This window comes from Culicoides brevitarsis, chromosome 1, assembly GCF_036172545.1.
Source record: "Culicoides brevitarsis isolate CSIRO-B50_1 chromosome 1, AGI_CSIRO_Cbre_v1, whole genome shotgun sequence".
Lineage (NCBI taxonomy): Eukaryota > Metazoa > Arthropoda > Insecta > Diptera > Ceratopogonidae > Culicoides > Culicoides brevitarsis.
The window spans coordinates 39,959,101-39,982,209 of record NC_087085.1 but is presented as its reverse complement, the minus strand read 5'-3'; the positions used below and the strand labels follow the sequence as shown (position 1 = coordinate 39,982,209).

General features: G+C 27.1%; 1 protein-coding gene across 5 annotated transcripts in view; it reads right to left on the bottom strand.

Moving 5' to 3' along the window:
• The window catches only part of LOC134830034 (steroid receptor seven-up, isoforms B/C), a 57,377-nt gene that overhangs the window by 23,452 nt on the left and 10,816 nt on the right, over positions 1 to 23,109 (bottom strand). For 2 of the 5 annotated variants that reach the window (XM_063843403.1, XM_063843411.1), the window contains exons 2-4: positions 20,598 to 20,747; positions 8,310 to 8,336; positions 3,297 to 3,845 (exon numbers count right to left, since the gene is read on the bottom strand). In XM_063843403.1, coding sequence (XP_063699473.1) covers positions 3,297 to 3,845; positions 8,310 to 8,336; positions 20,598 to 20,747 — 726 coding nt within the window. Of the gene's footprint in view, positions 1 to 2,754; positions 3,846 to 8,309; positions 8,337 to 20,597; positions 20,748 to 23,109 lie in introns of those variants that run through there. The other 3 variants (XM_063843387.1, XM_063843420.1, XM_063843395.1) reach the window with 3 other exon arrangements.

The window sequence follows — 23,109 nt, the reverse complement described above, 5'->3', positions numbered from 1 at the left end:
AATGCTTTTGATTTTCTTTCGTCACCATTTGACTTCCGTGTTCGCGTAGGTGAACGAACATCAAAGGTAGAATTCTTCTTCAATTCTTCACCTGAAGACAACACATGTGACTCATAAAAAAGTTGGAAGCGCAAGACCCACATAGTTGATCGATATACAATTTGCGTCGAACTGCCATAAAATGTTGATTTAAGGCACATTCGGTGACATCTTTGGCAATTTGTATTCGAAATGACTTGTAATTGCTTGTCAAGCGAAACTCATAAGAGACTGCGAGCTGATACGCGGATGTCTCGCTGTGCATACGAGAATATTAAATATCGTTTAATCAATGTTGCAACCGTAAGTGTCATTTCGACTTATATTTTTATAATGGTCATAAATTGCATGTTGATTATCCATTTGTAAGTAATATAATGTATGTTTATTAATATAAACAACATTCACCACCCGGTTTGTCGTCTCTTCGTCGCACGAACGTTTTGTACACTTTTTCAATAAAATAAATAAATAATTTATGATAAAGTAGCTTAAACGGTGTGCGATGAGCGAGCGAACGAAAATGTCAACAAAGTCGCGAATTCAGTGTACTTTTTAACCGCATTTTTTATGAATTTTAAGAAAAAAAGTGATTTGTCTGTCTCTCTGTCTGTAACGTTGTTAATTTGAGAAATGAGGAGTATGAAAATGATAAATGTCAAATATTTTGGAAATTTGATTTTGACATTTAGAAAATGTTTAATTTTTTTTTTAAGATTTAAGAAGTCAAAAATTTTTCAAAATATTTTAATTTTGCGCCTTTAAAATTTAGGATATAAAAAATTTTGACAGTTGAAAAATGACAGATGTCAAATTTTTGTTAAAAATTTAAAATTTAAAAATTTTTATATTGAAAAAAATACATTTTCAAAATGTATAGATGTCAAAAATAACAGAAAATATTTATAATGCCCCAAAATTTATATTTTTCGTTAAAAATTTTGACATCTGTCAACTGTCAAAAATTTCATGAAATGTCAAATATATTTTTTTCTACTTTAAAATTTTGACAAATTTTCAAAAATATGGCTTTTGATTGAAAAATTGATATTTTATAAAAAATTTGACATTTGTTGAATATTTGACAGATATAAAATTTTTTTACGAAAAATTCAAAATTTCTTGTTATTTAGAATATTTTTATATTTTCTGATGAATTTTACATTTTTAATATAAAATTTAGTTTTGATGAGATAAATTTTATGTTTATGATAAAATTTAAAAAAAATAAATAAATTACGAAATTTTGACAGCTGTCAAATTTTTAACTGTCAAAAATTTAAAATTTTAATTTAAAAATTATTTTTTTATTTGTTTAAATTTTTCAAAATTTTAGATCAATTTAAATTATGAAATTACTTTCAAGAGAATTGAGAAACACAAAAAAACAAAAAGAAGCGTGAACTGCAGCAATTTAATGGTTCAATGACGAACTCATTACGATTCTTTCATTTTTTTGTGTTCGCCTCTTTCCTCATTAGTGCAACTCTTTGTGCGCACGAGCCACCCGTCATGGTCGGTAAACTTCACACACACACACACACTTTCAATCATGTGCGATATCAAATAACCTAAGGGCAGTTTCACGATGATGCCAAGTTGACGAGTAAACAAAAACAGGTGACATGCGAACAATACAAACCCACCCATTTTACTCTTACACACCATTTTGTCATCTCTCCGTTTCTCTGTGTTTCTTCGCACAACGAATAAAAATCAAATCTTTACGACTTCTGGATCAATCAAATAAAATTTGACATTTTATCGCAACAACAGCGAGCGATAAAAATCAATTTTATTCACATTTTACCATAGACATGGAGCAGTAATAACAATAAAAAGAATCAATTTCGAATATTTTTTAACACTTCTTGCTGGTTGCGTCTCGCACAACGAGATTGAATTTCAAAGCAAAACGTGTTGGTTTTTTTCTGGATCTCGATTAAATACGACAAAAAAAGATGATGATGATCGTCGTTTAGTTAATCTCAAAAGTGATTATACGACTTTTTAATATGATCATGTCTCTCAGTGTTTCTTTTATTGATCGTCATTCGATAAAAATTCCGAGAGTTTTGACACATTTGACGGCGTGTGCTTTAAAAAAACGTTAATGAGACTCTTTAAAATCACATTAAAATTGAAATTTTGTAAGACAAGACGATGAACTTTACGAAGCGGAGCAAAACATCGGGGGATCTGGAGGACAATTTTGGGTAAGTAAGAAAAAAAGTTGAAACGAACAATTTTTTTTTTTGCTGTAAAGGTAACTTTGATGTCGTTTTATTTGCAAATCTCCTAGCTTGGCGCCTACTGATGACGAAGAACGCGTCGCTGAATAAAAATTTATTACAGAAGTAAAAAATAAATAACTAGATGGTAACTAAAAGTAGTGAAAAAGTAATAAATACCGTAAAGTACGTAATGCTAAGAGAAAAAATTGTTGAAATTCAAATTTAAAAAAAAATTCATTTGAAAAATTTAAAAAAAAAATTATAATTATTTAGACTAATTTTGAAATTTAAAAAAAAAATTCTTAAATTTTGATTTTTTTAAATTTTTTTTTACAATTTTTAATTGAATTTTTAAATAATTTTAAATAAAAAAAATTACTAAAATATAAAATTCTCTAAAATCCCAAATTTTCGATTAAAAAAATTTTTAAAAATAAGAATTTAAAATGAAAAATGTTAAGAAATTAATTTTAAATTCGTTTTTGATAAAAGAAAAAATATTTTAAATTCTCTTAGAATTACGAACTTTACGGTAAAATCGATAAAACTAAGCTAAAACTAAAAATACTCGCTACAAAGTCTAACTTAAGAGGATACTAAACTATCTCATGGACCAATTGTATGGCGAACTAGCACTAAATAAACTACCGTAACCGCTAGAATAAGGACTACTCAAGTTAAGGTAATCGTCGACGAGCCCGTACGAGCGTGTCGGCGTCGGATGGTAAATCATGGGCGGCGAATGAACATTACTACCTGAACTATTAGCGTTACTCGACGTGTTTGGCGATTGATCTGTCGAATTACCCGACGAATTCAATTTCGAAGGTTGCGGCGATACGGCCGGCTTTGTGTTATTATTGTTATTATTATTGTTAATTGTGTTAGTTGTCGCCGCAAGTGTGCTCAAGTGCGATTTTACCAACGAAATTACGTCGTTTTCGCTGGCAATTTGTGCCTGAATCGCTGTTACTTTGTTAAGTAAGGCTGCGGCATCCCCGAAGAGATGTTCAAGCAACTTACCTGTGGTAAAGAGAACGATTGCTTTGAGACACGAATATTCCGCCGAGTCGACATGCAGCGCTTTGAGCTTTTCGACTTGCTCTTGGAAAATCCGGATGTGATCCATAAATGCGACAACGCGATCTGCCGCCATCGGCGAAGCGTGAAGGCCCGCCGCAGCGAGAAGAGGCGCTACGTGGAGCGGCATTGAGCATTGCGCCGCATTTAGCACGAAAAGTTCAGACCACACGAGACGCAGGAGCGCAACTTGATCCGTTACTTGCAATTCGGGAAAGAAGGGAATGTTACGTGCCCATTCCACGGCGCTGAACAGCAAACGAGCCGCTAATTCACAAATGTTATCGATGCCCATGATGTTGTTGGATTGCATGCATTGGCCGTAGCGCGACGTTTGGTACGGCTCGGCGCGAAGCAGCAACGAAATGTAGGAACTGAGATATGATGAGTGACCGTTGAAACCGGCGAAATCGCCATTCGCGAGCGCATATTGCCCATGCATGCCGGGCAAGCCAGCGGGTTGCGATGGAGGAACTCGTCCTCGTTGCACAGCTGAAATGAGAAAAGAAAAAGAGAAAAATTAATATAAATTATTTTTAAAAAAAAATCAGGGTCGAAAATTTTTACTTTGAGTTTTGACTTAAGCTTGACTTTGACTTTGACAAAAAAAAATAAAAAAAATAATTAATTTTTTTTTCAAAATTATACAAATAATTAAAAAAATTTAAAAAAAAAATTTTTAAATAAATAAATAATTTTTAAAAAATAAATAAAATAAAGTAGAAAAAAATTTAAAAAATTTTTTTTTTTCTTATTTTTTCTTTAAAAAAAATAAAAATTTTAAAATTTACATAACTTAATTTTTAATATTTAACTTTTTAAAAAAATTTAAAATTAAAGAAAATTTAATTATTTATTTAATTTTTAAAAAAAATTATTTTTTTTTTCAAAATTAGTTAAATTTGGCTCAAAATAATTATTTTTTAAAATTATTTCTTTAGTTTTTTTTGTTAGACTTAAAATAAATATTCAAAAGCTTAAATTGATTTTTCTAAAAAAATTATTTTGTTTAAAATGAAGTCAAAAATTAATTAATTATTTTTTTTTTAAATAATTTTTAAGCATTATAAAAATAATTATTTTATTTTTTTTAAATAATTTTTTTTAAAATTTTTTTAATATAATTTAATTTTTTTTTATTTTTTTTTTAATAATTTTTTTTTTTTTTTTAAATTTTTTTAAAATTTGAAATTTTTTATTTTTAATTATTTTATTTTTTTTTTATTAAAATTTAAATTAATGAGAAGAAAATTATTAAGCAAAAGTCAAATAATTTTTTCGACCCCTGATAAAAATTACAAAGTTACCGCACACACACTCTTTCTCTCATCTCACAACATGATCAAATATGATTAAAACGCTTGTTAAATTAAAATACCATAAAATTGAACATTAACTTCAATTTACAAAGTCTCTGCTACAACTTCTACGCCTAAAGCAACAGTTTTTAGACACAGATTTATTTTAATTCTCGATAGCGAAATCGCGACGAAAGCTCTCTTTCTTCAACAATAATGACCATCATTACTAACATTATTATAAAATAAATTGCTCAAAGCCTCGAAAAAAAATCAAAAAATTTTCCCATAATAGTTCTCCAATAAAATTTCATAAAAAAATAATTTATAACCTCTTTTTGAAATAAATTATAAAATTGCATTTTTTCTATCAAATTGTCGGGATTTCGCAAAAAAAAAAAAATTATAAATTGATGTCTAAATATTTATTGTCCAAGGGTTAGATAATAATACATCATCTTGACTTTTTATTATTTTTCATATTTATTTATAAAATTTCGATTTTGTGTCCCTTAAAGGTGATGAATTGTTATTTTATTATTCGAAACTAAATTTATTGCCGTGTTCTTTATTTATATGTTAATAATATTTATTACTCAGAGGCACACTTTTCTCATTTTGCGTCTTAGACACTAAATCACATCCTTCATTACGCGCGCGGGAGGCACCTGTTTTTTTCTTAAAAGGAGCCGAAATGACTCGAGGGCACGAGTCCATTAAGTTTTTAGATTTATTTTAATCAAAATAGTTGTAATTTACTGTCATAACACGTGTAAAATCCTTGAAAGTCAGGGAGAAAATTATTTTTTTTTTCTTCATCATCATCGTAAATTATATCATTATGTCGGTATTGTTTTATAAACATTCCGTTTTCTTAATGCTTAAGTGTTCGTTAATGGAGTTTCACTAAGCTTACATTCTATTAACTTTTAAAGTTGAACTCTCCTCTCATGTAAGAGATCATTATTACTATAAACATTACTTTGTATGATTATTTTTATTGTTCTTTAATGCATTTAAAGCGCTCATAAAAAAAAAAGATATTTTTAACTCAAACAGTTGACCTGATAATTTTTTTGCACTTCTTGAGCAACAAAAGGGCTCCAAGGACGAATATTTAATTTTATTTATGATTGCTTTGATTTATGTACTTCGAATTTGTCTAAACAATTATTTATTATTATAATATTTATTTTTTTAATAATAATGTCTATTGTTCAATTGTCTCTCAAGCGCAAATATTAAAAAATAATAAATAAATAAATAATGGGTTTCGTCACCGAAAAATTTGATTTATGTGACAATTGATTATTTAAAAAAAAAAAAAAATTAAAAAAAATAATTGATTTAATAAATAATTTTTTAAACATTATTTACGATAAATGAGCAAAAGAAAATTATACACCTGATCAAATAAATAAAAAAAAATACTTCAGGCATGATAAAATATTTAATAAACTTGTAATAAAATGAATGTGTTTTAAAATTGTGTTGACTAGAAAATTAGAGGTGCAATGATTTATAATGATAATCATCCATCCTCGCTCGGATCTCACCGATTTTATGAGAATAAAATTTTTCAATAATTTTTTAAAAAAGTAAAATTTGACCTTTTAGTCACTACTAACATTAAAGTGTGAATTTTAATGACAAGTAACCATAACCACTAAAGTAATTGATCGTCATTATTCGCACTTCTTGCTGAGATAAACGAACGCGCAACATGCAACTTAACAATAAAATTGATTTTTCATGACACTTTGATACAAACAATTATATGCGACTTAAATGAGATTTTTTTTTCGCGCTAAAGTAAATGAAATAAAACCGATAAAATGGCAATAAAAATTATTCTCGCACTTTTTTTTTTGCGAAAATATTTAATTTAATTTAATAATAATATTAAAATACGCATAAAGTAGTTAAATAAAAATGTTTTGGTGTCAAAAGTCATTTATTCCTGTAAAACTTTTTTTTTTCTTGTTAAAATAAAAATTATTTTAAAATAATTTTCTTGAAGTGTTAAATAATGTTAAAGCAAAAAACCGCACGGAAAGTATTCAATCAAAGCCCAAAAGCCACATTAATGCGTGCGAACTCGATTTATGCATGTTGATTTGATTCGATTTACTCTCACTATAAAAAAAATTATTATTTTATTGATAACAAAATTTTCTTTGTTCTTTTTTTTTCGAATACAAAAAAAAACGAAAAATATTGAATTGTGTGCCAGTTAAAATAAAATAAAATAAAATGATTGAGGACAAATTACGAACAATTTAAATTATTGGACGTAACAATTTTTAAATGAATTCAATCAATATTTTTATTTTACCCGCATTTATTATATTTACGAGTCGAAAAAAACTTGAAACAAAAAATATTAATATTGTTATAATTTTATGATGGATTATCCTCTATAATAATAATAAATATTTTTTTTAATAAATAAAAATGAATATTATTATTTAAAATTTTTCTTTTTTTTCCATCATCATGAAAAAAACATTCATCATCATATATTCACTCAATTATAATAAATATATATATTATTATTATTTATAAACTGATCGATTTATTTCGTTTTCATGCACATCATGCGTTAAAAAAGATTAAAAAAATTATTTTTTTTATTCGATCTGATCACAAAACAATGAATTGCACGTGTTTTTCACCTTTTTTCCACAAATAAATATAATTTAACAATATTGTTATATTATTACGTTGGTGATGATGCGATAATAATGGTTGCATTTGTAACGAGCCGCACAATACAAAAAAAAAATTACAATAAAAAAAAATCGTAATTGAAAAATTGTAAAATATAAAAAAAATAATGCAAATCAATTTTGTACGCGTTTAAGGTTTTTTTTTGTTAAAGGTTCTTTTAATATACAAAAATGTATCCCGTTAACTTTTTATTGTTAAAAAAATATTTTTTTTTAATATTTAAGTTACTTTGCTTTAAAAAAAAATTAAATTTATTTATTTTTTTTATTTTAATTAAATTTAAAATATATTTTTCTGTTTGATTTTTTAATTATTTTTTTTTTAAAAAAAAGAAAAATAAAAAATATTTTTTTTTATATTAATTTAAAATAAAATTAATTTTTAGATTAAAATTTTAAGTATTAAAAAAATTAATTAAATAAAAAAATTAAATATTACTTAAATTAATTAATTAAATTATTTAAAGAAAATAAAAAAATTTTTTTTTATAATTTTATTATAATTTAATTTTAAAAACAACTTTTAGTTTAAAATTTTTTAATAAATTTAATAAATTAATTATTTAAATTAAAATTTTAATTATTACGCCTTAAAAAATTTAAAATATTTTTTTATAATTTAATTGAAAAAATAATTTTTAGTTTTAAATTTTTAAATAATTAACTTAAAAAAAATTTAAAAATTTATAGAATTAAAAAAATAATTTTAAATTAAATTTTTAATTAATTTATTTAAAAAAAATTAAATTTAAAAATTAATTTGTATTTTTAAAATTTTTAATTATTATTTTTTTTTTTAATTTTTCATTAATTATTTTTTAAATCTTTTCAGAACACAAATTCATCACAATTCACCCAAGAAGACAAAATGTATCCCGTTAATTTTTTTTTTATTATTTTTTTTAATTTTTAAAAAATATTTTTTTTACCTTGCTGAGAATTGAGCCCTCGAAGAGCTATAAATATACATGAAAAAAAATTTTAACAAAAATATTTAAATTTTTTCCTCCCTTTTTAACATTTAAATTTAAAAGCTGACATATTTAGTATAATAAATGCGTGGGATAACGTATATATAATTAAACATCAATGTTTAAAAATTCTCAGCAAAGTTATTATTACTTTCGTTATTAAGATATCACTCGGTTTGTTATTTATGTACTTTTGTGATGCGCGATGCGATAATAACTCACACTTGTACTTCCATTCCATTTTCACGCACTCTCACTGACAAATGTTTTCTCGAGATGATAAATGAAGCCAAGCGATCATTATGGGCCGTCTCGTACAACGAATGCTCAACATATCAATCCGTTGTGGCAGCGGGACAGCAATCTTATTAATTTCGACTCGTTTCGTGCAATCATTCATCATCGTCTCATGTTACCGGGGCGCGCTCATAGGCAAGAAAAATATCATAATCGTCTTACATGATAAAGATAAAGGCTTATCTTGTTAATAAATTTATTTATTATAAATAAGGCGATTATGATATACTTTCTTGATTTGCATAAATCCATCAAGCAGCGATGAACGATGCGATGCCTCGGGGCACTGAACATGCCTCACATACCGGTTTTTTCGCTCGATGTGTTAAAAGGGATGTTCCAATTCCGTTAACTTTCCGCAAACCAACCTCCATATGGTCCAAATTTCTTCAAGGTTTAAAAAACTGTATCACGTCGTCGTTAAAAAAAAAAAATATCAGCAACGCATCAAAACAAAAGGAACTGCGTGGGAATTTTTTCATATTCGGTATGTGATTTCTTGCGAACAAAAAAAAAAGAGAACCGGTAAAACACACACTTGAAGGGCATTCTTGATGTGTTTTGTTCTTTTTTTTTTTTGGTTCATACAACTTGTTACCATTTGAAGCAAGAGACGACGAAAGACGACCGTAAAAGCACTTAATTGATGGGCTATTTAAAGAATTGCACAAAAAAAGAAAGAGGGAGGTAATAATTAAAGTTAATTAAATGTGTAATATGCATGCGAGTAGGAACGCATTAAAATTGTGCGAGCAAAGGAAGGAATCCTTGCAGTTCGTTTCCCATATTTACACGTATCTCTATTACAAGTCGGTGAGATACCGATGAGTAAAACGGTATTTTTCGAAAAAAAAAAATAAAGATAATTTGTCGCCCTGATTCTTTCTGACGGAAAATATTTGTGAGAAATTTAGTTTTCGCAATTGTTTTTGAGGTTGAAAAATTTTGAAAATAATTTTTTTTTTGTTTCTTAATTTTTTTAAATTAAATTTAATTAATATTGAACAAAATTTATTAAATTTTTTAATTATTCAGGAAAAAAAAATTTTTTTTCATAAGATTTTAAATATTTTTATATATTTTTTTTACAAATTTAATTTAGTTTTAAAGATAATTTTTTAAAAATTTGTTTACATATTTTTTTTTAAATTTAATTTAATGGATAAATAATTTAGTTTGAAATTTAAATTATTCGAGTAAAAATTTAAAAAAAAATTATTTTTTTTTTGTTTTTCATTTAAACAAAAATATTAATTTAGAAAAAGTTTATGCTTTTATTCAAATTAATTTTTAAATTAAATTTAGAAAAAACTTCAAATATTTTTTAAAATCTTTAATTTATTATTATTTTAAAAAATATTATTTTAGTAGTTTTTAAATAACTTTTTTTATTTAATTTAATTTTTATCTTGAACCATTTGGCTTAAAAAAATTAAATAAAATATTTTTTTTTTCATAATTAAATTTTAATTTAATTTAAAAAATTATTATTAATTAAAAATTTTAAAAAAAATAATATTTGATTTTTCTTTAATTTTTTAAATTTTAATTTAAATATTTTTTCATTAGGTTTTAATTTTTTAAATATTTTTATATAAATAAATATTTTTTTTTATTTTCACAAAAATAAATTTTTTTTTTTAATCTTTTTAGTCTCAAAACACAAATTCTTCACAAAATTCACCCAAGAAGACAACCATGGGAGCAAACGCAGTGATACAACTTATTATGACTTGCAATAAAAATACGCAGTTGGAAATACGATGTCGTCGTATTTAATTAATCTATTCATAAAATGCTTTTACAACTTCTTACATGTTTCGTGGCACTAAAAACGAAGATATATATTTTATAGTCAAAGTCGAATTATGAGACCACACGAATGGTAAGCCACTGTTTACTACCTTTTTTAATGCTTTTACTACTTTTTAACTTTTTTTTTCAGTAAATCATGAAAAATGATGTGAACTATTTCAATTAATTCAAACCAAGCAATTCAAACGTCAATTTTTTTACCTTCGATCATCCCGAAAAAAATAATTTCATTTAAATTCTGAACAGGAATTATTATTAAAAAAAAAAAAATATTTTATTTTAATCATTTGCAATAAAATGTGTGCAAATATTTCTGTAAAACGATGTTAAGAGTTGTAACACTCGAGCTAAAAAAAATCGTTTATTTAATGACAATGATCGTCATCAACATACATTAGACGCGCACAAGTGCGATGTTTAACGATCAATTATTTAATTGTACATTTGTTTAAGTGTAAATATTTTAAATAGTCTTCAACAAAAAGACGATTTCTTGGAAAATTTTATAATTGAATATTTTTTTCTATTAAATTAATACTATTTAGTACTTAAAGTACAAAAAAATGAAACTTTCACTCCAGAATAAAATTTTACGATGATTTTTTTTAATTAAACAGCGCTTTGTGCCATAAATTACGATGATTTATGTCTAAAACGCTTCCTCGAGTGATTTTTTCGTTTGACAGCTGTCAAATTCTAGCTAGCAACAACCCGAGGAACGAAAAAATAAATAAATAAACATTTACGATCAAATCTCCGACATATTCGAGTATAAAGAAAACAGCTCATAAATTTACCGCGCGACACTTTTATGATAAGCCATCCAAGTGAGGCACGCAAGACAATAGAGTTCGCTCGTTACCAAGGTAGGAGGAAATAAAATTCCGCACAAAAGAAAGAGAGAAGCGACAACGACTCGCACAGGTCTCATAAGTGGACCGGCAGCAAAAATATTTATTTATTTATACCATTTATTCATGACAATCATTAAATCAAACTGCACCGCACGTCTCTTTTTTTGTTGTTGTTTGTTGCTTTTTGTATGTATCCGACTTTTTTTTATCTTTTTTTTTTTTGCATTTCATGAGCTTTATGGATTTATTACCGCGTGCGATATTCTTACAGTCCTTCTTTCTTTCGGATATATTTATCGGATGTATTGTTATTCTCAATTATGCTTGACAAATCTTTTTGCGGCACGAATTTCTTGATTTTCTTAAAATAAAAAAAAAAAATTCTCGTCACAAAAATTTTTTTTTTAGATTTTCTGTTTGGGCAGAGAGAAACAGAGCAGCAACATATTCAAATGAACAAGAAATTTTGTATGAAAAAAAAATGCACAACAAAAATTGCACAGAATTGAGGAGATTACAATCAAACGTGGTACACAAAAGCATGAGAAAAATTATTATGTCTTTGCTTTCTTGGAATAAATATCTCTCTTTCTCTCTTCGCTTCTTTTTACGGTTTACTTGGCATTTCAGGTGCTGGCTGCTGTGTGCTGTATGAGTTTGCATCACTCCAGTTAAATGACGTTCATACTTGAAAAAAAAAAAATTTTTTTTTTACTCCTCCAAGAAGTAAGAAAAAAAAAAATTACAAGAATTTTTACAAAAAATATTTTTTTTTTAAATTTTTTTTTCACACATTTTTTTCAGCACGCTACAAATTTCGCTTCGAGATACGAAAAAATAATAAATATTTGACCCACTGAGACCTTTGAATAGCGCGCGGGTCAACTCGCTACCGGATAAAAAAAAACGGATTGTTACGGGTTAAGCATTATCGTTACAAAAACACACAAAAGTCCAACGGGCAAATTTAAATTAAGTCAATTTTAATATTTTTCTTGCATTTTTTTTTTGAATGAAATCAATATTTATCCGCGTGATTGATGTCATCATCAGTAAAGCGTGAGAAAACAAAGGAATTGAGACTGAATGACCAAGAAATGGACACGACATTTTTTTAAAAATATTTTTAAAATAAGAAAAGGGTCAAAAAAGTTACGCGTTTAGTGAAGGTAACGAAAATCACTCAATCGAAAAATATGTTCATGATCCTAATTATTAAATTTTTAATTTTAACCCTTTTTTCGTCACCTGAAACTAATAAAGTCCCCTCGGAACTTCTTTAAACGGCCCTCGAGGGATTCAAATTTTTCGCGCTTCTTGAAAGACAAAAAAAAATTTGGTGACATAAAACAAGATCATTAACCGTTTTGAGGGCATAATTAATCAAATTTATGAATTTGTTCAAGTTGAAAAACGATCTTTCAACGGTTTAAAATTTCTTCGTGAGATATGATGAATCACGGGAACGTCGCAGCACAAAAAGATGGAAAAGTACCGACAATCAGTTTTTTCCTGATTTCTCCGCAATAAATGGATAACAATAAAATCTCAACGAAAAAAAATAAATAAATAAAAGTTTTTCTTGTATCATTTTATTATATTAGCTGCCATTTGATGTGCAAGTGTTTAGAAGCGCGTTTAATATTCAAAAGTCATGCAAAAGGCAAGCAAAACAACATCATTTAGCATTTTCATTGTATATTTTGCAGTAAATGTATAAATATTGTCGAGTGCAAGTGCATAGGCATTGAATGAATTATAATAAACATTAAGCGCAGCACAGAAAAAATAAACGTATAAAAGACAAGATTGGCACGAGATAAATAACAAATGTAATATATAGAACAAGAAATTTTCTTGATGTTGTTCAACATGACATTTACATCATCTTAACACGTAAGTGATTGTCGTTTTTTCTTCGTTTTTTACCGCATTTCGAAGGAAAATGTGGTTTTATGGCTGGAATAACGTCTATTAAGGTTAAAATGTGCATTGGGACAAATTTTTTTATTTTTTTGAGAATTCAAAATGTGACTCGGGGTTTAAATTTTAAATTCTCATTGGGTTAATTTCTTAATTTTAGTTTTTAAGTTTTTGTTTCAATGCATATTAACCAAAAAATTTATCCCAATACACATTTTGAGTTTTTACCCAATGCACATTCTTTAATTGTTTTCTCAACTCAGAAAAAGTTTTTTAATTCCCAATAAACATTTTTGAACATTTTTTTTGCCCAATGCAAATTTTTTATGCAAATTCTTTGAAATTTTTACCCAGTGAACAAATTTTAAAGTGAATTATCGTCAGAACTCTCATTTTGTATAAATTACTCAAAACTTTCGACCCATTAAACATTTTAAACTTTCGCCCAATGCACATTCTTTGACATTTTGAACCCAATGAACATTTTGAAATTTTTCCCAATGCAAATTCTTTGACATTTTTATTCAGTTTTATAATTTTGAACTGAATTCTCGTACAAAGTTCTTTACATTTTAAACCCATTGAGCATTTTAAACTTATTCCCAATACACATTCATTTAAATTTTAACCCCGATAAACATTTTGAATTTTTACTCAATGCACATTTTATGAAGTTTAACTCATTGAACAAATTTTAAAGTAAATTCTCATACAAAATATAAAAAATTTTCGACCCAATGAAAATTTTTAAAACTTTTGCCCTATGCACATTTCTGATTGATTTTCTCTAATTCTTTAAATAATTAAAATTTTAATGAAATGCGATAACTTCTTTAAATTATTTCTTTAACGATAACTTCTTAAAATATTTTTTTTTACATCTCAACTCATCTCACTTTACAACAGCGGCTCTCTCGTATGATCTTACGATGATGATCGCAAGCAAGGCATTAATAATTACTCAACTTTTCTACTATAAACTCCTTAAATGAGGCCACGGTACATAATAGGAACAATAGCCGGAGTAAGACAAGACAACAATATAAATGAAGAGCAATATTTACAATGAAAATTCTATAATGCCATTGTTTAGGTTTTTTTTTGTGTTGTTCATCATCATCATCATCGCTGCTAAAAAAAAAGTATCAAACATCAACCAACATTTAAGCACCTTTTTATGAGATTACAAGCTCGTACGTTCGTTTAACTAAAAAAAGGGACCCGGGCTATGACAATAGATGCACAACAAACCGTATGAGGTCTAAATATTTTAATTCACATTTATTATTCACTTTTTTTTAACCTGCACGAAGGGAAAAATTTTCATCATCATCATCATCAGATAAAAGGTCAAATTTATTGCAGGTATTCGATTTTGGGTCAGAACGCGAAAAAAAAAATAATAAAAATTTTAATTGTTAGTTGCGTACATATTTGGACTGGTAATGAATAGTATCTGTTTACACCTCAGTGATATGCGATGGGAAATTAGCTGTTTCCGTTTGTTCCTTTGGGACTTACTTTGGGGAGTAATTTGATATTTTTTTTTCTTTTGTACGACATTTTATTATTATTCTTTTAATTGTTCTGAATAAAATCAAAATTTGTCGTCATGATTGATGATAATTTTTCTGGATTCATCGATTTTTAAATAAATATTTTTAAAGGGAATTTAAAAAAAATCCATTAATCAAAAAAAAATTTTTTTTTCGAATGAAAAGAGACAAGATCAAGAAAGGAAGAAAAAATCGTTAAATATCCTTTTTGCATAAATAAATAACAAAACAAACATTTATTATTATTATTTTCAAGATTATTATTAATAATGCATCTTTCGGAACATTTTCGGGACATCAACTGACCTTTTCCCTTTAATTCATGTAAAACTAGAGACCTTCTCATGGAAATCACGGCGCAGTAGGATACGACCCTTTTCTCATACAAAAATACGACGAAACTTTGCATAAAATAATAATCAAGTTTTCTTGACCAGTGGTCATCATCATGCGAAAAAAAATTATTTTAAATAGAAGAAAGGGATCATTAATGTTTTATTTCTTTCTCTCTGCATGTACGAATAAATTCAGGTGATGATCCTGATCTATTTTTATTTTATTCAAATGTCCCTTAATATAAAATAATTTTTTTTTTGCAAAGGGGAAAAAAATAGTTTTTGACGAAAAAAGTTTACGTAAGTGTAAGACTTTGGTTTTGTACTTAAAAGGTGCGTTTGGTCAGTTTATTTTCATGAACAAAAGGACAATATCCGTTTCTTACATACACAAATGCACGGAGAACTGATAAATGATGGTGTGAATACCTTTAAAATATTCAAGGTATTACCGATAGAAATTTATGTTTATTTTTTCCCATGAATTTCGTTGCACGTTGTATAAAATAAGAAATTATGTAAATATCGTAAAGCAAAGTAAAGTTCGGAATAAAATATAACAATGGAACATAAATATTTGATCAAGAAAATATGATTTCTGATCCAAAAATTGAATGAATGAAAAATTTTTTTCCTTCCTTGACAGACGGAAAAAAAGAAGTTTAAATGTATGCAAATAACAATAAAAATGCTAATAAACATAAATTATTTTTGAATAGAATTTTTACAACAACAACAACTGATGAAAAAGAGGGACAAGAAGGAAAAATTTCATATTTTCATGGATCATTTAACAAAAAATGGACCATAATGTAGGTTTGAAAAGTTATGAAGAAAAGTCAGTAGCGCTTTTCTACAACGTTTTAAAAAAATGGAAACAATAAATTGTTGCTTCTGGACAAGAATTCAAGTCTTTACAAAGTCTTTATGTTGTTTTGTCGTCTCGAAAAAAAAAATCGATTCGTGATTTTTTTTTAAAGTTAAATTTTTGTGAGTCATCATTGTTCAGTTATTTCTTGATTTTTATCTCTTTAGGTTTTTTTTATTGATTTTTTTTTAAAAATATTTCATGATCTTCAAAAAAATTATCTAACAACCCTTTTCTTTGTTACAACGTCAAATTACATTGTGTTTTACCTCAAATTTGACACTATTACTTTTCGGTAATAATCTGGTCCAATTTACAGGAAAATAAATAAATAAATAAAAAAAATAAATTTATAAAAAAAACGTAACTTGATTATCACAAGGGGTCAGAGGTTCGTTTCTTAAAAACAGCATCCCTATGCTTCTATGAACGTATGTAGGGTACAAATGTTAAAAGGATGCACAAACAAACAAATAATAATAAATAAAAAAAAAATGAACTTGATTTTTTTTTGAATCTTCTTCTTTTTCTTGTTGTTTGTATGTTTTGTGTATTAAGGAGGTTTCAAAGATAATTTTTTTTTTCATTTAAAAATGTTTGGCACGCGACGATTTTCATTATTAATATTTTTTTACTTTTTTTTTAAATATTTATTTAAAATTTAATTTATAAAAAAAAATATTAATAAATAGTTTAAAATGTAATTTGAGTAATGAGTAACGAAAAGATGAATCAATAAAAAGTCATAATTTGTAAAAATATTAATAAATATTTAATGTTTATGCTTTTTTAAAAAAAGAGAAGAAAGTAATTTGTCCTAAAAATATATTTAAAATTTATTAATATTATTATTAAAATGTATAAAAAAGATGATTTGTTGGACACATTTCTTTCTTTTTTTTATCTTACTTTCATTCAACTCAACTCAAGTTCGTTTTTTGTATTTTTTTTTTGATGATGATGATGACTGCGCTAATAAAGTGCTTGAGTATCAACAAAAAAAAAAACGTTTAACACTTTTGAACATTTTTAAATATTTGTACACTTAACGTCATGTCAGTACAAATTAATAGAGAATTTATTATTTATGTTCTTTCTTTTTCTTCATAGACTCTCAGTTACTACAAGAAAAAGCATTGAATGATGAATTTTTATAAAATTAATAGTTGAATTAAAATTATTATTATTATTAACTCGCACTCACAAAAAAAAGTGAAAAAGATGAAGAAGAACGCGGCGAGAATGAGTAATAAAAATAAATAAAATAAATGAACATCTGGACATTTTTTGTCGATGTTCATCGTTGCCTCGCCAAAAAGGTTTTTATTTTTTTTTTTTGAAGAACATAATTGATTAATTTTCTGTAGTGTATCTAATCGAGTACTTAACTAACATTTATTGTCGCAGCTTTTTACGATCTGATCTCGACTAACGGTTCAAAGTCTTTTATACGGATTTTATCGTTTTTGGTTGAGATTGAAAATGTGTCTTTGTCCATCGAAACCACGGGAAAAGGACAACAACTGGACAATGCCCTCATTCTATAGCAATGTCTAAACAAATAAGCATCAACCTATTCAAGGATCTTGTACGGTAAGAAAAATTTACATTTTACCCTCGATTTAAATATTTTAGGCATGACTGTCTTGTCCTTTTATGCAAAAAGAAAATAATAAATCTTTATACATTACAAGTAGGGGAACCGAAACTGACCGATTTTCAAGTTGTGCATCGTCATTCCGCAGCGGCAAAGAAATAAGAGTCGCATATCAAGATCGCTTGTCAATTCGCCATCGATCGACAAATTTTATAATTAAATTAAACAAATATGCGCAATTTAAGTGCATTAATGACACACCTTTTTTGGCGATGCGATGCGCTGTGTGTGTGAGAAAATGTTTAATAGACACATCTTATCTAACACTTTAAATCCTCTATCCAACTACTTTGCTCCCATAATTACAACGTGGAAATTTCTCATATCCATTGCAATTTAGCCGAGTGCACAACCGAGTGAGTGAGCAAGCAAGCAGCTTTTTTGTATTTTATCACACATCAACCTCATACTGTGCACAATAATTTAATATTTTGTTGTAATGTTTCTTCGTTTCGCGGGAAGAACGTCGAAAGTGTTGTGCAACAACATGTTTGTGTGTACCAACTACATGTACATGTACATGAGAGCAGCAGATTTTGAACAATATATTGTATGAAATATAATTTAAAAGGCGATGCGATGATACTACACGGAGCACAAAATCCAAATGGAAGGAAGATAAGCAACAATTTATGTGCAAACTCATTTTCTATGGCAAATAATGTTGTTGTTGTTCTTGTTTAAGTTTCAAGTATAAGGTTCAACGGCGAAAAGGTGTTATTTGGTCAAATTGTGAAGAATCAAAGTCTCGAACTTGCAAAAAGTTATCGAGCAATAGTGCGAGATTGTAAAACAAAAAATCTCATGTTTCTATTGTAAGGAGTTGTAAGTTTAATTCTAATCCAAAGGTCGCGGGTTCGAATCCCGCAAGGGATGGCACTGTAAGGAGTTCTCTTTATTTCCAAAGGTTTTTTTATTTGCAAAAAAGGTATAACAAAAGGTTGACGGTGTTGCTTCGTTTACGGTTCGACCTCCAATGCGTGCCGTCTTGTTTGTTCTTTGCCTTTAAAAAAAAGGTCTTAAGCTTCAGGACTAAACGTGAATCTTGCAAAGTCTTTTAGAATGAGACATTAACTTAAACATTATTCTACTTAAAAGCAGAAAGTCAATATAGTTCAAAATTCTTCTGCCAGTTCTTTCATATAATAAAACTTTTTGATTTTTCAAAATGCTTTTTGCTACTTCCAAACCATCTTTTGAATTTTGAGGCATGAATTGTAAGAACAGATTCTTAAATTGTACAATATGTTGAATTAAGACTTCTTCTGATCTAATTCGTCGACTTCAATTTTCTTGACGTATCTTGAGTTTTTGTAACATCATCATTGCTGCTCTCTAAGAATGACGTGTCAACGAGAAAAAAGTTTCATTATACAAAGGCAAGAAGCAATGTTTTTTGTTAAAAGGTTTCGCTTGTTCCATATTTGAGCAATTTCGTTACAGCTCCTAAAACATAAATAATAAAGGAGATAATAATGTTTAAATTTAAAAAATCCTAAATGTTTAACTTAGATTTATAATTTTACCTTAAAATATCAAGACAGACTTTCAATTTCGCATCCAGTTAAATGAAAACCCTTAACATCAATTCCATCTCATGTCGAAATTATTTTAAGTTGCGAAACACAAACTCCTCACAATAGGTTAGAACTTTAAGTGCAATGCGCTGAGGCACATTTTGAGTGTAACGTGTTGAAATAATTAAATTATGCTAAAAAGTGAATTAGCGACGTCTCGTTTGTTTATCGTCTAGAACCATTAAAAACTTTAATTTAATGAGAAAAAGGTAAAACTTAGAGCATAACAGGTAGTAGGTACATATCTCTATGCAAATAACCTTTTTTCGTGCATATCACGACTTGTAATAAATAAATGCTCCCTAAACAGATTAGAAACAACAAACAACGGTCTGGTTACATTTTCACACATGTTTACTCAGCAAAATTTACTTTAAAAGACACGCTCGAGTAATGTTAGACACTATTATTACGGTAATCGCGATCTTCTTGCCTACTTCTTGCGACTCAACTTTAAACTAGATTTCTGACTCTTCCGAATCGGAAGTTCCGATGTCAATTATTGCAGCGAGTGACACAAATCGTTAATTGTATCTAATTAAGTTTGATTTGAATTAAATTATACTGATTGTGAACTCGTCACCTCTTTATTTGTGTCTTAATGGTTTCTTAATAGCAGCACGAGAGTCATTTCCGTTCGCAGCTTGTGATTAATTGTGATCAATTACAGTTTCCGATTTTAGTTCTTTCTAACATTTTTCGCGCGCTAAATTTCAAATAACAATTAAGCTAAAGAGAAATTGAGGTTTCTCCAAAAGGTCGGAAGGAAGGAAGTTCAGGAGATCAAAACAATCGGATATTGTTGTTCGGTTAACCAAAATCTCATCACCTCTTTCATCCGTCCATCATAATCCTAATAATATTTACGATTTACAAAGTAAATAACAAACATAAAATAAAAAAAGAGACACGCAGATAGCGTACAATATGATTAAGATCTTTTATACGAGATTATGTCATTGAAACCCTTTAGGCAATCTTCTCTTCTTTTTTTTTCGTTTCTCTGCACGCACCGAGCAAAGAGTGGCAAGAAGACGTGTGTAAGAAACGAAAAGAAGATATACAACACACGTTTCGCGTTATTGTCAGGTAAGAATGTTACAATTTTTGCAGCGATAGCCACAGGTATAATAAGTGAATTTTTTTTTTAAATTAAAATCGCAAAAGGGTCATAATGCGATCGGATTGTTGCATCTTGACTCAAGCAGAAAATGAAATTGTATTTGATCATGCTGTTTAAATATTCTCGCAACGAACTAATTTTTGCAACAAGGATTCGTTTCAAGGTCAAATCCTTTTTTTTATAGTTAACATTCAACTCTCATACAATTTTTTTTTTAACTAATAAAGAAAAATCGACTTACCTTCTCGTCGCATTCCACTTTTAATGCACTTTCGTAGACGACAATATTGGCATTGGTTTCGATGATGTTGGTCAATGGGGCAATTGCGACTCCCCCGACACGAGTATGTGAGATTTCTTCGTACGGAACGCTTGAAAAACGATTTGCATCCTGAAAATACAAAAAAAAAAGTTGTTAAAAAGAGTTTAACTAAGATAAGATATGAGAAAGAAAGAAGATTAATAATAACCATTTTTTGCTAAAATATTGTTTAAAGAAACCGAGTAACGAGCTCGAACGTCATTGAATTTTTTTTGTTACTTATACAAACAAAAAAATACATTATATTAATATTAGTACAAGACAATGAATTTTTAAAGTATATAACTTTGTCTTCAATTAGTATAATATAACATATATGATAATAATAATAAATGTACGACGACATTAGGTAATTAATTTAAAATCAACAAAATTGTAAGTATTTGTAATATTAAAATAATAAATATGAATTTAAATGACATTTTACGCTCAGTATGACGCAAATTTCTGCGAATCATTTAAATAATAATGTTTATCTATATGTTAACCCTTGAAACATTAATATTTTTATACTATATATATGATTATTAAATTGATTTTTAATAATTTATGCATTAAAATATTTATTTTGTATAATTATTAATATATAATTAATAATATCATATATTTTATTGTCTACATGCCAATTATTTGCCATTTTTTGTAGGTTAAACATTTGAACTATAAAAATTATATTATTGCAATAATTGATGCAACATTGTGTGTCATGATTTTTTTTTGTTACCACGTTAGAGTACTTAATTGTTGAACATGAGCACAAAACACATGCATTAAAGGCATCACTCATGTAATGTAGTATATCTTGTAATTGAAGGTATAATAGACGCTTTTTATGATACTTTTTCTTCTTCTCGCTTGCAACTGACTTTTTTGTGTGTGGATTTTAAAAGAAACTAATTAAAAAGTACTCAAGGTAAATGTTGGTAACCGATATATATGTTGTTGTAATACAAGCTAAATTAACTACTGGAGAACAAATTACGAACGGTAATGCGCTGGTAACATTATCTTTAAACAAAAGAGAGGCAAAGAAGTGTCGAAGAGCCATATCTAACCCAGTGGGCCGAAATTATCTTTTTTTAAGGCCCTGGGGTCCTGAAAAAAAGCCCTCAAATTTTTACATGGAGAGAGGCAAAGAAGTGTCGAAGAGCCATATCCAATAGAAAATGAAGAACAAAAGTGAACTATAAATTCCAGAACTTTATGGCGAATAAACAAACCGTAACAACTCTGCGCCACTGAACCTCGTCTTCTTCTCTTGTGTGTGGTAAGAATAATATAAGTGATAATAGTTCTTTTACAAATTTCGCATGTTTTGTGCAATATTATTGATAATTATATATATTAACTAACTGTAACTGTTTCTCTTGTTAGAAGTTTAGTTTTGAAATAATAATGAAAAAAAAGTAACAACGAAGACGAAGCAAAAAAAATGTTCGAAGATTGTTAAAAATGCAATGTGCATGATCTTCCCGTTGTAACTTGCTTTTCGTTGCACGAGTGAATCTTCTCTCGTTTTTTCTTTCGCAAAAAAAAAAGTAAGATACAAATCATGCAACAAAACATAAAACTGACCTAAGTTAAAAATTAAAATGAATTAACATGAGACATGATAATGTTGCATAAGAAACGAAACGAGCAAGAGTAAACTTTGAGAGTGAAAATTATTTTGTAAAGTAATCATAATAAATATTGTATCCCCATATACCACCGCATATAATGAATTATTTATTAATATTGTGTTATTTAAAACAAATATTGAGAGATCTTATCGGGACTCATTTAACGTATTTATAAAAGGCGTCTATATTATATATAATTGTATATGTATATAATAAAAGTTAAAACAATAATATAATAATAAAAAAATATTTCCATTCAATTTTCACTCTCTGTCTCTTTTTGCTCTTCGTTTTGTACTTGATCATTATTATCATTTGTTTCTGTGCGGATAATTTTCAAGTTATGTTTTTTTTAACTTTTTATTAAAAAAAAAATTGTATTTTATTATTTAATATTTTGTTCCTGACACTCCTTTTATTTTTTTTTTTATTTTTTTTACAAATATACAATTATTATATATCATTGCAGGTTTTCTTAGAACACGCGCTTTATTAAAAATATATTTTTTTAACGCAAAAACGGTTCACACTTTTATATAATATAACAAAAAATATGTGAAAAAGGGCCGTTTTATTATCTTTTATTGATTTATTGCACTTTAACTTGCAAAAAATTAGTACATTATTATAAAAATTTCTTCGTTATAACCTAAAACAATAAACATAAAACATATATTATTATTATTTTTTTTTTTATATATATATGAAAAGTTCAAGAAACTTTGTTTGTATTTTATGATATATGTTATATTATATATGTTTGTTTAAAAAAAAATAAACAATTAATTTTTCTTTATTTTTTAAAAAAT